The sequence below is a fragment of the Stegostoma tigrinum genome, chromosome 4, assembly GCF_030684315.1.
Source record: "Stegostoma tigrinum isolate sSteTig4 chromosome 4, sSteTig4.hap1, whole genome shotgun sequence".
Taxonomy (NCBI): domain Eukaryota; kingdom Metazoa; phylum Chordata; class Chondrichthyes; order Orectolobiformes; family Stegostomatidae; genus Stegostoma; species Stegostoma tigrinum.
Genome location: NC_081357.1, coordinates 119227500 through 119242250, shown reverse-complemented (window position 1 = coordinate 119242250; position 14751 = coordinate 119227500). Strand labels below are relative to the sequence as shown.

At 39.7% G+C, this 14751-nt stretch overlaps 1 protein-coding gene across 1 annotated transcript in view; it reads left to right on the top strand.

Moving 5' to 3' along the window:
* nbas (NBAS subunit of NRZ tethering complex) overlaps window positions 1-14751 on the top strand; it is a 238312-nt gene that overhangs the window by 210755 nt on the left and 12806 nt on the right. Inside the window, exons 50-51 of the mRNA XM_048530416.2 lie at window positions 1133-1277; window positions 4830-4958. Coding sequence (XP_048386373.1) covers window positions 1133-1277; window positions 4830-4958 — 274 coding nt within the window. The remainder of the gene's footprint in view (window positions 1-1132; window positions 1278-4829; window positions 4959-14751) is intronic.

Sequence of the window (14751 nt, the reverse complement as noted above, 5' to 3'; positions counted from 1 at the left end):
AGGTTGAGATGGGTGTAAAAACATGATATTTGAGAGAGATAATAAAATGTGAGGCTGGATGAACACAGCAGGCCAAGCAGCATCTCAGGAGCACAAAAGCTGACGTTTCGGGCCTAGACCCTTCATCAGAGAGGGGGATGGGGGGAGGGAACTGGAATAAATAGGGAGAGAGGGGGAGGCGGACCGAAGATGGAGAGTAAAGAAGATAGGTGGAGAGGGTGTAGGTGGGGAGGTAGGGAGGGGATAGGTCAGTCCAGGGAAGACGGACAGGTCAAGGAGGTGGGATGAGGTTAGTAGGTAGCTGGGGGTGCGGCTTGGGGTGGGAGGAAGGGATGGGTGAGAGGAAGAACCGGTTAGGGAGGCAGAGACAGGTTGGACTGGTTTTGGGATGCAGTGGGTGGGGGGGAAGAGCTGGGCTGGTTGTGTGGTGCAGTGGGGGGAGGGGATGAACTGGGCTGGTTGAGGGATGCAGTGGGGGAAGGGGAGATTTTGAAACTGGTGAAGTCCACATTGATACCATATGGCTGCAGGGTTCCCAGGCGGAATATGAGTTGCTGTTCCTGCAACCTTCGGGTGGCATCATTGTGGCAGTGCAGGAGGCCCATGATGGACATGTCATCAAGAGAATGGGAGGGGGAGTGGAAATGGTTTGCGACCGGGAGGTGCAGTTGTTTGTTGCGAACTGAGCGGAGGTGTTCTGCAAAGCGGTCCCCAAGCCTCCGCTTGGTTTCCCCAATGTAGAGAAAGCCGCACCGGGTACAGTGGATGCAGTATACCACATTGGCAGATGTGCAGGTGAACCTCTGCTTAATGTGGAATGTCATCTTGGGGCCTGGGATGGGGGTGAGGGAGGAGGTGTGGGGACAAGTGTAGCATTTCCTGCGGTTGCAGGGGAAGGTGCCGGGTGTGGTGGGGTTGGAGGGCAGTGTGGAGCGAGATTTGAGAGAGAACTGCCTGTCACTTCACCTGACCCTAGTTACAACTAGGTACGTTAGTTTATACTATGGTTTTAAAATGCTAGTTTTGCATGAAAAGCCAGATGTTGCTTCAGAATCTTCAGGTGAGGAGAGTATAAATTGCTTGAGTATGAATAAAACTTCCCTTTCTAATTAAAACAATCTAATCCTTACAGGTCAACTGAGAAGCCCAATGCTTGGATAAAGCTTGTTACTGCCATGTTGGTAAAGTGTGCACCTGAACAGAAAGATGCTACTGGAAATGAAATACTTTCTATCTGCCGCTCTCTCTACTTGACAAAGCACAAACTATCATTTCAGGTGACTTTAGAATTCTGTTTCAATGTTGCAATAATATTCAATTTGTGCTAATTGTATTAACGTCATAAAAAACAGCTCTGAAAATGCAATTCCCACTGAAATAGTGTTGACAATCCAACCACAACAGATTAGTGGCAGTGCATTATTCACATTAAAGGTATAACAGCTATATTCCTGTAAAGACAGAATGTTCAAATGTAAAAATAATTCACTTAGAACCAAGGACTGAAATTATGCTCTCTCCGGTCTTTATGATGCTCGATAGTGCATTTATCCTATGGGCGTAGAGGTACCCTTATACAGCTGTGGCTTCTGATACAACTTTGAAACTGGCAACTACAGTGAAGCATGTACTTTCATAAGTCTGGACATATTCTGTTATTATGTATTGTTCTTATATTTTGTTACAGCTCCACAGACTTTTCCAAATATGACTGGTCTGCAGCATGCTGCATATTTCTGCTAAATAATTTGGCAAAATAATAATATTAGTAAAATAATTTTGCAGTAGTGAAAGAGAATGCTGACCTTAAGCCCAGATCTAAAACTTTGTCTGTTGTATTACAGATGCAATGATGAAGACAATTCCAAAATACCTATTAGAAAACAGTTTCAGTCACAGTCCCCATGCTCGTGCATGTTCTATTGCAAACAGGTTCCTAAAAGACCAGCCCATCAAGCACTATTCCCACCAATGACATTGAACTGGCTTAATCTCCTGTTCACACTTATTATTCATCTCTTGAATGAGAAATTTCCCCAAATACAATCGTTTCTGTGTAAGCTCCAACAACAGTCAAGAAGTTTGACACTATTCAGGGCAAAGTAGCCCACTTAATTGCCACCACCTCAACATTCACTCACTCTACCACTGGATTTCATTAACATCAGAGTGTACCATCGACACAAGATGCATTGACGAAATTCCCCAGCGCTGCTTAGACAGTGCCTTCCAAACTCATGATGACTTCCAGCTAGAAGGACACGTGCAGGTGGTGTTTTCATGCTTCTCCTGCACTAATCCTTCTAGCTGGAAATGGCCATGAGTTTGGAAGGAGAAGCGTGAAAACACCACCTGCACGGACCATCTTTACTTGGAAATATATTGGTGTTCTTTCAGTGTTGCTGGGTAAAAATTATGGAATACCCTCCCTAATGCAATGTGAGGCTACCTACAGCTCATAGAATGCAGTATCAAGGCGGCATTTTTTTTCTGAAGAAGGGTCTAGGCCCAAAACGTCAGCCTTACTGCTCCTCTGATGCTGCTTGGCCTGCTGTATTCATCCAGCTCTACACCTTGTCATCTTAGTTCAAGAAGGCAACTCACCACCACCTTTCCAAGGGGTAACTAGAAATGGGCAGTGAATGCTGGCCCAGCCAGCGATGCCCATATCCCAAGGATGAAAGAGAAAGTAGAGTGAGAGAAGCCCGAGAAAATTCCCTTTTGTTTTTGTTTAAAACCCAGCCTTTGGGATTAGCAGCCCCAGTAAGCAAGAAAACAAACACTGTGTGATAAGATATCTACATGTGCCAGTCAGGAAGTAATTCTGCAGCAGTCCAAAAGATGATCGAGAAAATTGTTCTATTGCAGAAAGAGAGAAAAGTAGAAAGCATGATCACAATCCAGAAGATTTGACATTTGCATTTATTATTTGTGCCTGGAAGGTAATAGATATCATGATATCTAGACGTGCACTCCAATCTTTTGAAGGAAAGAAGTCAAGTACAATATCTCATGACAGCGTGAGAAACGTAAAAATGCAGAATAATTATTCCAAGACAACACCATAATATCTTTGATAATAAGAACTGCAGATGCTGGAGAATCTGAGATATAGGGCAGGTCTAGGCCCGAAACATCAGCTTGCCTGCTCTGTTCATCCAGCTCCATACCTTGTTATCACTATAATATCTTTATTCAGTTTCACAAGAGGACTATGAGCTGCACGTTACTTCCTATAAACAGCAATATGCTTTCTGGTAAAGGAGATGTATTTTGAGGGAAATATGGATTTTCATAAACTCAGTTTCTCTAGGCAGAATATTTCCATCCTTGGTACAGCATGTGCATTGGCTTTAATTTACTCAGATTCCTTTTACTACTTGTGAACTGTTTTAAATGTATTTTAAAGCCGTCTTTTTGTTTCTGTGAAATACCTCGGGTTTGTATGGTGAATGCTTTATCAATGCAAATGTAGCTATGTACTTTATAATGCATATATTGATTTATTTGGACTATTCCAGGCTGGTCTCCAACGTTCTGCTCTTTGTAAATTGAGGAGTTCTGCCTGCCCATCCCCTTTATGCTCACTGACCTATGTTTGGATCCCACATAAGCAGTTTTGTTTTTTTCAAATCCTGCCATAGCTCATGCCTCACTGTAGTCTCTGCCAGCTGCATAATTCTTTCTAATTTTAACCCCTTAAGTACTCCTATTTTGAATAGCTTCAGAACAGCATGCCTTCCGCTGCCTAGGCCCTTAACGCTGGGTTCCCTCCTAGGCCTCTCAATCTTATTTTCCTCCTCTTTAGGATGTACCTCAAAACTGGCCTCATCTGTCCTAAAATCTCCTTATGTGCCTCAGTGTCAGATTTTCTTTATAATGCTGCTTGAGGGCCCCTAGGATATTTTATTGTGCTAAAGGCGCGACATAGACGCGATGTGTCCTGTCATCAAATTTTAAGATGTTACTGTTGAGAATGGAACTCTTCCCACTTTAGGGAATGGCATCAACAGTAAGATGAAGCAGCCACAGGGAAGGACGAAAGCTCCCTGGTGTGATTCAGCCCCAAATCCCAAATTGACGTGCTGAAAGTCCAGATTTTTGCAGGATTTGCAACACATTCGTTTGGAATTTTGCAATTAGTGGAGACTTTCATCCTCTATGTTGGAGTTGGTTTTGAAACTCTGTTGCCCTTTATGGCCTGAGAATTGTTTAACCTTGTTATGCCATCCAGGTCCCTTGAATAATGTTTACTTCATAAAATCATAGAATACCAACAATGTAGAAGCAGGCCATTCAGTACATCAGCACCAACCCTCCAAAGAAGATCCCACCCAGACCCATCTCCCTACCCTACCCCTGTAACACTGTATTTCCCATGACTAACCCATCTAGCCTGTGCATCCCTATCAACTATGGGCATTTGTTTTAGTATGACCAATTCACCTAACTTTTTTTTCTTCTATGGTCCAACTCATTTTAAAAGTTCCTTGATCTTTTTTGGACTGTAAGTGTAACCGAGGTGTGTCTATCTTGTAATAATTGCAATGGAACAAATAATTTATAATCAATTATGCAAATCGTACTTTGTTAAAGGTTGGTAATGGAGTTTCATAAAAAAGCAAGATGGCTGAACTGTTCATAACCTTCGATACAATCTTACATCTCCAGATAGAAAGACGTAGGCTGCACAGAAAGAGTTCTCCATTAACACCTTATTTAGTGTTTGCTGTGGAATGAAATGACAAACATTTTGGTTTGAGGATTTCTGATCATTGAGTTACAGTGCTTTTCCAAATTAACTGAAGGTCTCATTTTATTTTAAATAGTGTGAGAAACAAATTTATCTTCTACTCCTGGAACAATCCATCCTGCTGCCAGCATTGAAGCTTGGAATAGAAAGTGATAACCATGAGCTGCAGAAACTGGCAATAGAACAAATAAGGGCTGTCACTCAGGTATGGATTGTTAATTTAGAAATCTCTCAGATCTCGTAGTGACGAACCACCTATTTCATCAAAAACTTCATAAAGGATAAATATTTCTACTATACTATGATTAGTTCACAAGACATATTCCCTGATAAGGTATAAATAGTTTAAATAAGTTAGATTTGACCCCGTTTGGTCTACAAATCTGTGTAACCGTTATCATGAAAAGAATGATTTGTCCTAGATTATCCTGATTTTGTACTTGAACAGGAAAGCAGAGTGATGTAATAAATTAAATAACTAAAATTTACAATGAAACAGGATGATCACTGAAAATAATTGTCTTGTCATCTTGGATAATGAATGCAATAATTGGACTTCGACCAAAAATATCTATGTATTTGGTTAACAAAGATTGGTTCAGAATTTAAGCAAAGCTTACTCATTAAATTGATGCTACAGTTTCATTTCACTTTTAGGTTGGGATGCAGTAACATTATTTGTAATGCTGTTAAATATTGTGTGTGAACTCATTCCAGTTGTTCTACACTTGTTATCAGTTAGACGAGTGAAAATATATTTCGTTTGTCGATCACTTGAGCAGAGTTGGTATAGCTGTTGCTCTGCCTGGATCATGAGATAGAGTAGTATTAAGTTCAACCCAATTGAATTGAGCATCCCATTAGTATGGCACTAGGTGTAAAAAGTATTCGCCTGGATGGAAAACAGACGTGTTAGTGAATGTCGTGCAAGGAAAGGAAAAATAGAGGAAATTTAAACCGGAAACAAGATTGCACACAATATCACGAGACCATAAGATACAGGAACAGAATTAGGCCATTTGGCCCATTCAAGTCTGGCTGATATGTTTCTCAAGTCAATTCTGCTACATTCTTCCCATAACCTTTGATCCACTTCTTAATCAAAAAACTTACCCATCTGTATCTTAAATACATTCCAAGACTTGAACTCATAACCTTTGGTGGCAATGATCCCACAGATTCACCACCTTTGGGCTGAAGAAATGTCTCCTCATGTCAGTTCTGAAAGATCGTCCTTTCACTAAGATTGTGCCTTGGTTCCTTTCACTGTAAGGTTGTGCCTTGGCTCCTAGTCTGTCCTACTAGTGGAAACATCTTCATCTCCACTCTCTCCAAACCTCTCAGTATTCTATAAGTTTCAATTAGATCTCCCTTCTTCCTTCTAAACTCTATCAAGTAATGACCCAGAGTTCTCAACTACTTCTTATATGTCAAGCCCTTCATTCCCCAGATCATTGTTGTAAATCACCTCTGGATCTTGTCCAATGTCAGCACATCTTTCCTTAGATACTGGACCCAAAATTGCTCACAATATTCCAAATGTTGTATGACCAGAGCCTTATAAAACTTAAACAATACACCCCTGCTGTTGTATTCTAACCTTCTCAAAATGAACAGTAATATTGCATTTGCCTTCTTAGCTACCGACTGAACCTGCTTGTCAACCTTAAGAAATGTAGGATGCCTAAGTCCTTTTGTGCTTCAGATTTCCAAAGCTTTTCCCCAATTAGGATATAGTATATGTCTTTATTCTTCCTACCAAAGTGCATAACCTCCATATTTCCCACATTCCATCTGCCATTTCTTTGCCCACTCTCTTAGCCTATCCCAGTCCTTTAGTAGCTTCCCCAGCTCAGCATTACCTGCCCCACACCCCCATCTTGAACAGGAAAGCAGAGTGATGTAATAAATTAAATAACTAAAATTTGCAATGAAACAGAATGATCACTGAAAGTAATTGTCTTGTCATCTTGGATAATGAATGCAATAATTGGATTTCTACAAAAAATATCTATGTGTCATCTGCAAACATACAGTACTTTCTGTATGTGTGCCGCTGTTGTATGAAGCTGGCAATGTGAGGTTTTACAAGCTGTGCTTGAATTTAATATTTGAGTGACTGATGATTAGAGTGGTAGTGCAGTGAAGTGTTTAAAAGGAAAAACTGCAAATGTGAAATCAAAGCAATTGACGTTGGCATCCTATCCAAGTTCATCAGCATTTGAAAAAAGAAAACTTAAGTGTTAGGTAGAGCTCCACCTTCACATCATGTAAAGTTCATCCTGTCAAAGTGGTAAACTACTTGTTAGAGAAGAGGAGTTCAATTGATAAAAACAAATCTACCATGAATGTTACTTCTGTTAGCAAGCCCTCCCTGCATTGTCAGCTAAACCAATAGATAATACGTCATGGTTGTCCACCTTTAATCTGTTTTTGTGTCTGGTGCAGAACATTCTGTGCTATAATGACGTACATGTTTGCAATAAAGCCAAATATTTTTATAATATTTTTAAATTATTTCTTAAAGTATTTTCTTTGCCTCTGGTTAGCATGAATATATGACTGTGTCTTTCCCATCCTCCAACCCTCTTTGGCGGGAAAACTGCTCTTAGCCTTGAGTTTCAATGTATGAACCCATTAAACATCAATAATATTTAAAATTAATTGTCATTCTGTTCTGTCAAGCTTGGGAACTGTTATGCTTCAGAGCATCTCACGTGAAAAAACTATGTCTGGTCTGTTTGACTCACATAATTACTATCTGTTAAAGATACTGATTCTGTTCATTAAAGGCATGCAAAGAAAGCGCTCCATTGTAAAATAGAAAACTGGTAGTAAAAGCAACCAATTCTGAATGTTAAGCCACCAATAAACTAACAGTTTACTTTATAGCAAACAATTCAACATTTATCACTTAGGCAGTTGCATTAAAGTTAAGCAGTCATATATTTTTTTAAAAAGCTGATTTCTTTCCTCACCCAGTTGTCCACTTGGCCTGATACATACTTGAAAGTCAGTGTACAAGCAGAACAACAAATATGAAAATTGTATGGATGAGAGGGGTGGCACATAAAAGGAGAATCTTATGTTAATGCAGTGACAGAAGCACAGAAAAAATGGACGTGTCTGGTGCATGAGGGGAGATCAATAGAGAGAAAATAAAGGAAATACAGAAAAAGATGCTAAAACAATGGAGAATTTGAATAATGGTCCAGATATCAGCAGTGTCATAAAGCAATCCATTGTGTGTCATGTGGGGAAAATCCTTGATGCTTTGAAACACTAGCAGGATCACTACTTGACATATGAAATATATTTTCAGCATTTTCCATTCTTCCTTTCAGGGCTATTGAATAATTGTTTTTTGAAGAAATGCCTTATAAAGTCAATTATTTATTCAGTAGAGCTCTCTGTATATAGTGTAAATAATGGAAATTGGCAAAGCGTGTGAGTATTCCTGAATTGACAACTGAAGAAATGAAGGTCTGATGTTTAGAAAGTTATTTTGACAGATCACAGATTGGCGCCAGATATATTTGCAATTTTGTTAGCCTCTAATTTGTTTGTTTACCTTGTATGGAAAAGGAGGGTTGAGTCATTCAATAACAATAGATTTAAATACAATAGATATATTCATTTATATCAGTTCTGTTAGTAACATGCTGACAAAGAAAAATGATTTTTCTCAAAACAAAGTTCACATTTTTATGCAACCAGTACGTTATCTCTGACTTGTGGCAATGGGGTTCTTTATCAGTTTGGGTGTCCTTCCCCATCAAGACGACCTATTTCTGCATTCTCTTTGTCATAATGTGCATTTTTTTTTCAACTCCCCATCCTGCCTGTTGCCATTTTTGAAATTTCTTTAGGTAACTTTCCATTCTTTCATCTTCAACAATGTTCATGTTGAATAATCATTAAAAATCTAACCCCAGCAATATAAGGTGGACCTGTTTAAGCTTCTGTTTGAAACTTTTGAGAGACTCGTAGAATGCAATGCCAGTGTTGATGAATGAAGTAGAAACTTGTGCCTTACATTGCAGTTAACTCTGATTTATATATATTTATGTTAGAGTTTGGATTTTGAATTAGTGGCGTGGAGGTTTAGATCTCTGTGTATGAGGGAGTTTAATGATTAAGGTATCTGTATTTCTGAAGCCATTTTTATTTAAATCAGTATACATGTATTTGTGTGTATGTATGCACAGGAGAGAAAGATTGGGGATTCCTGGGGTGAGAAAGGAGATTGGTTTGCATTTTGAGAGATCAGACACAGTAAACATTGAGGACCATTAGTTTAAAGAGTTAGGATTTTCTTAAAAGGGAGAATCCCCAGACCTTAGAAAGCTATTGTTTCCAAGTTTACAAAAGTCCATGTTGAATAAAAGCAAAATACTGCAGAAGCTGAAAATCTGAAATTTAAAAAAAAACTCAGCAAGTCTGGCTATATAGAGTCATAGTCATAGAGTCATACAGCACAGGAACTGACTCTTCGGTCCAACCAGTCCATGTCAAACGTAATCCCAAACTAAACTAGTTTCACTTGTCTGCTCCTGACTCTTCAAGACCCATATTACTCTTCTTTGGAACTGAAAGGAGCTGGAAAATGGTGTTTTTTTTAATTGATATTGACAGAGGGACAAATGAGCATGTGGAATAGCTTGGAAGGTGTCCAGAGCAAAAGATAAAGGGAGTGACAATAGTGATAAAGAAGAGTTTGATATGTAAAATGGGTGTTAATGGTAGGTATGAAAGAGACAAAATGGGTTCACTATATGCCTCCCACAAGGCACAGCCATGAGATGGTGGGGGATGTAAGAACAAAGTCAGACTCTGAAGTTGGGGAACACAACTGAGTCCTTAAGGATGTAAAATGCCAGAGTGGAAAATGAGGTGTTGTTCCTCCTACATATGTTGACTAAAGTGGCGTGGATGCAGAACGAGCACCTGGGATTAAGATTACAGTTCTTATGGAGATTCAAAGTCAACAAGGACTGGTTGATCCTCAGAACCTATTTCTGTAGTTGCAGTATTTTTGTAGTCCATGAGTAATTGCACAAAGACAGGATTCTTATGACATATTATTCCTACTTATTCCTCAAAACAACTTTAGGAGCTTGAACAAAAATTAATTACTGTTCCATTGCTTACTAATTTTATTACAATTTAATCTGAAATAAGCACATGAAATAATTTCAATTTTTTTTAGATTAGATTCCCTGCAGCATGGAAACAGGCCCTTTTGGCCCAACAAGCCCACACTGTCCCCCGAAGCATCCCACCCAGACCCATCCCCCTATAACCCACACACCCCTGAATACTACGGGCAATTTAGCATGGGCAATCGACCTAACCTGCACATCTTTGGACTGTGGGAGGAAACCTATGCAGACACGGGGAGAATGTGCACACTCCACACAGACAGTCGCCCGAGACAGGAATTGAACCTGGGTCCCTGGCGCTGTGAGGCTGCAGTGCTAACCACTGAGCCGCTTAAGTAAATTATAGCCTTTGTTACACTGATATTGATGACCTTGAATACATATAAGCTCCCAAGATCAAAAATGCTACAGTGGAAGTAAACAGCAGTATCTTACTGCAGAGTAGGAAGTATTTTTCATTCACATTAGTAATTGAGATTTGCATGTGTATAGTGAGAGAGAGACTAGCTTCAGGCAGATATGCTTCACAGCTGGGTGTTCTGGATGTTTTTTTTTGTCAGTGGAATTTGCCAAACTACCACTTGGATCTCCACAGCTTTCCAACCTTGCACAGAATACCATCTGTTTCTGTCTTGCTGACACTTTTGACTTTGTCCACGCTTTCCGGAGAATGGAGAAAAACTTTACTGTATGCACACACTACATGCAAACAACAAGCAATAAAGAATATAAAAAAGTACACCAAGTATACATATTCTCCACAGTATCACTGTTAAATCTAGTAACTATTACCCAGAATGAGACCTTAAAGCATTGTTGCACTGACTTTCCTGTGCTGCAATTATTTGCAAGTTCACCACAGTTTGGGGGCAGGAATACTGTGCTCCCACACATTGTTGGATTATATACAGGACAAAACCTAACTAATAGATGATTCTTTTATTTTATATTTTTAAAGTCAAGAACTTTTTCATTTTTTTCATAACCAAGATTTGAGGCTGGAATATTGGAACCAATTTGTAGTGGAAGGGAAATTAGAAAATAGTTAAGGTGAGGAGAGGGGAGTGTAGGGAAATTGATGTGAGCCAATCGTCGTAAAGATCATCTGGCTCGGGACTGCTGCAGAAAAGTGACTTGCCTGGTGGTGTGGAGCCATAGCAAAAAACTGCTGAAGAAGGATGATCAAAATTCAATCAGCAATATTTTCTCAAAATTCTTGGCACACTGTTACCTGAGGAAAGAGGAAAAGGGGAGGAAAGAGTAAAAGATTGGATTGAAAAGAGGGTGAGGTTACAGTAGAACAGAATGGGAAAAGGAGGGGAGGAAGTAAATGACCAAATGAGGAACGAATGAGAAAAATACTGCAGGAGGTGCTGTTAAGTGCACTGATCATCTCAATGTGCAAAGTAAGAGTGAATGAACAGTATGTAATCCAGAATGAGGGATTAAATAACATCATTTATCTTTCAAACAGCATCTAGCATGAGTCAGAGTGTCATACAGGACAGATGCAGACCCTTCGGCTCAATTCGTCCATGCCATCCAGGTTTCCTAACCTGAAGTTGTTCCATTTGCTTCTGTTTTGTCCACATCCCTCTAAACTTTTCCTATTCATTTACCTGTCAAATGGCCTTGTAAATGTTCCTACCTCTACAACTCTCTCTCGTTCCATATGTGCACCACTCTATGTGAAAAGATTACCCCGCAGGTCCCTTTTAAATTTTACCCTTTCACCTTAAACCTATGCCATCTAGTTTTGGACTCTCCTGCCCTGAGGAAAAGATCTTGCCTGTTCACCTTATCTATGCGCCTTATGATGTTTATCAACCTTGTTCTGGGAAGCATAGGCAATATTTTGCTCAATACGTTGACTGGGAGGATGGGGTCTTACCAGACTGAAAAGATCTTCAACAGGTGTATGTGTGAGGTTTGGGCTGGGGAAGGGTGTAGGGCATGGCTAAAAATCTCAACATGTGATATAAACTTGCTCAAGTGTGACTTAGGGAGGAGGGTAAGCCTGACTGCAAATGTTTTCAAGATGTTGGCGTTAGGGGTATTGAAGATTGGCAGCAAGCAAAAATTTAAGGGCGCTAAGGTTTTTTAATTTAGCAAGAGTTTGGGTCAGGCAGAGAGGTAGTGGGTGGATGGTGGACTACCAGCAAACTAGATTCCTCAGTTTGTTGATAGGATGTTGGAGATGGTGCAAGTACAGTTTGCTCAAAAGAGGGATAGGAATTGGCATGAGAAGTGGATGGAATGAAAATTTCATTGTTTGGTAATGAAAAGGTTTGATGCTGGAAGTCTGCTCCATGGATTGAGAGCGGGGGAGTCCTCTGTCAGCAGAGATTTGACAATGATCAGGGTCTGAGTATTTTGGAAGTTAAGATTTCTGAGGAGCGATACATCAAAGACGACAATTTCAGTACCAAAGGGCTACAGAGTAGTTTAGTTTGAGATTAGTGAAGACTTCATTATAGAAGACAACATCAAAAACAAATACTTAAGTTTGGGCTTTAAGACTGTTGCTCAGGCAGTCAGAATAGAGGTAAGACTCTCATTGAAAACTTACTTGGCAGGTCGATACCATGATTTTATTACACTTGTACTGTTTGCACTAACCTTTAATTTGTGAACCATAATAAATTTGAACATTCTGAAGTTACCTAAACTTTGGTGTTTGTTCTAGCTAAATGGTTCATGATTTGCCTGTTTCGCTTGAGTTCATTTCAAATTTTATTTGGCATGTTATTTCCCATTCTGATTTCTTCATTGTGCTGGCATCTTATTCACCCAAAGTGCCAACGCCACTTGTACTCTTCAACTTTGGTTGCTGTGTCATCTTTACTCATCTTTGCAACTTTTACTGCACCAGAATTATTAGTAAACATGCTTCACATTTTTCAAAAGGAATGCGATATGTTGCTTCTGAATTTATCTCCTTGTGGCCTCTATTTATGCTTCCTGGCATGTCGGAATCAGTTACTACTTTGACAAATGATTACCTGGAAATTTGTAGGAGAAGCTTTTAGGCTGTCACGCAACACTGGGTGGTGGTACTTTGCTTTAAATTTTGTTGAATATGTCACTTGATTGTGCAATATCTTTAGAATCCAAAGACCAATCACATATATACTTTAAATATGTTATACTTGGCATGTTTTCTTGCAGTCACACATCTCTCTCGTAATTCAGTAGAATCATGTTTCAGGCAGAAAGATGTGGAGGAATTCACATTTTGAATTGATAATACAGAATGAAGCAAAACTTCATTGTGTGACAGAAAATAATTTAATGGGGGGGAGGAAATTGATGACATCAAATCTGCTATCCATTTAAAATCTGAATTGCCTTGTTGATTGAATTGTATGCACTGATCCTTGCTTTACAAATCTTTCTGATTACATACTGAACACCATGTTAATGGCACTGAAAGGACTTTTAAATGGGTCTGTGTACTTGGTTGCTTCCTGAACATCAATGCACAATCAATTTCAGACTGCTTCTCAACAACATATTCTTGAAGCCTTCCAATTCTAAACTAAACTTTAGTTCCTTCATTCAATTGAAATTTCCTTGGTGCAATTACCTGGCATCTGGAACCATCCAAAATGTACCCGACTCTGGGTTCAGTCCAAAACATTGAAGGTTGTGACTTCATTAACCTTGATTATCATGTGGGAAATGTTAATGGATTAAATTCTGCTCTAATGTCTGGAAAGCTACAAAACTGAACCCTGATCCACCACTGATGCCCTCCCCTACTGGATCTCCTGACTTCTGTCTGCCCTTTGCTCAACTCGACCTTGCTGACCCAACTACCTCCCATTGAGCTGCACTTCCCACTCAGTCCCCCAGCAACTGGACATCCCACTCCATTCCCTGACATTAATAGCTCCCCCAACTCAATGCTGCTGAACCCAACAGGAATGCCCCCATCATACTTCTTGACCATAGACCCTCAACAGCCTTACATTGTTCCTTTCTCTCCGAAACTTACAAAGCGGCTGACAGGCATTTAGACAAAATACAGCAACACACTGCATGTAGAGGAAATAGAGTTTTCTTATTGATCCAATCTGCCGCTGGTTGCAAATATTTCTGGATTGATCCTCTCTGGGGCAGAAGTGTGTGTTTTTTGTCCCATCATGATCGTGGCCGGAAAATGTTATGCTCTGGAATCCTTGCTGGACTCTAGGTTTGATTTGGTTAATTTAAGTGCATCTGCACACATTGCATTTCTGGTGACGATCTAACCGTTCTGACAGTTTTTGAGGACACGTTCATATTTGTACATTTCGAGGCCTGTGGTTATCCCCTTTTCTCATGGTCATTGACATCACCTTCAGGGTAAATTCCTCCTCCTCATTCTGATACTACTTTTCAGTAACACCAAGTTTTTCACCAAGCTTTGTGTGCATGTGTCTTAATGCATCTTTGCAACACACCCCATGCTGTCTGATCCCTAGTATCCAGTTATAAGATTGATTAGTAAAATATGTATTATGGGGACAACAAAATTGAGACTCCTGTTGCATGTATAGCATGTCTTGTTTGAAAACTGGGTTTGGGGTTGTAATCTGGGTCAATTTATATTCTACAAATGGCAATCAACATAGATTTGATCTTAACAACAGTCTGAAAATATTTATAAGATTAATTAATTAACTTATTTTCACCATAATGGTTTGGGGTTAAACATTAGCCAAGACAGATTGAGAACTCCTCTGCTTCTCTTTAAAGGGTGCTTTTCATAGAATCCCTGTAGTGTGGAAACAGGCCATGTGGCCCAACAAGACCCTCCGAAGAGCATCCCATCCAGATTCACCCCCTATCCTA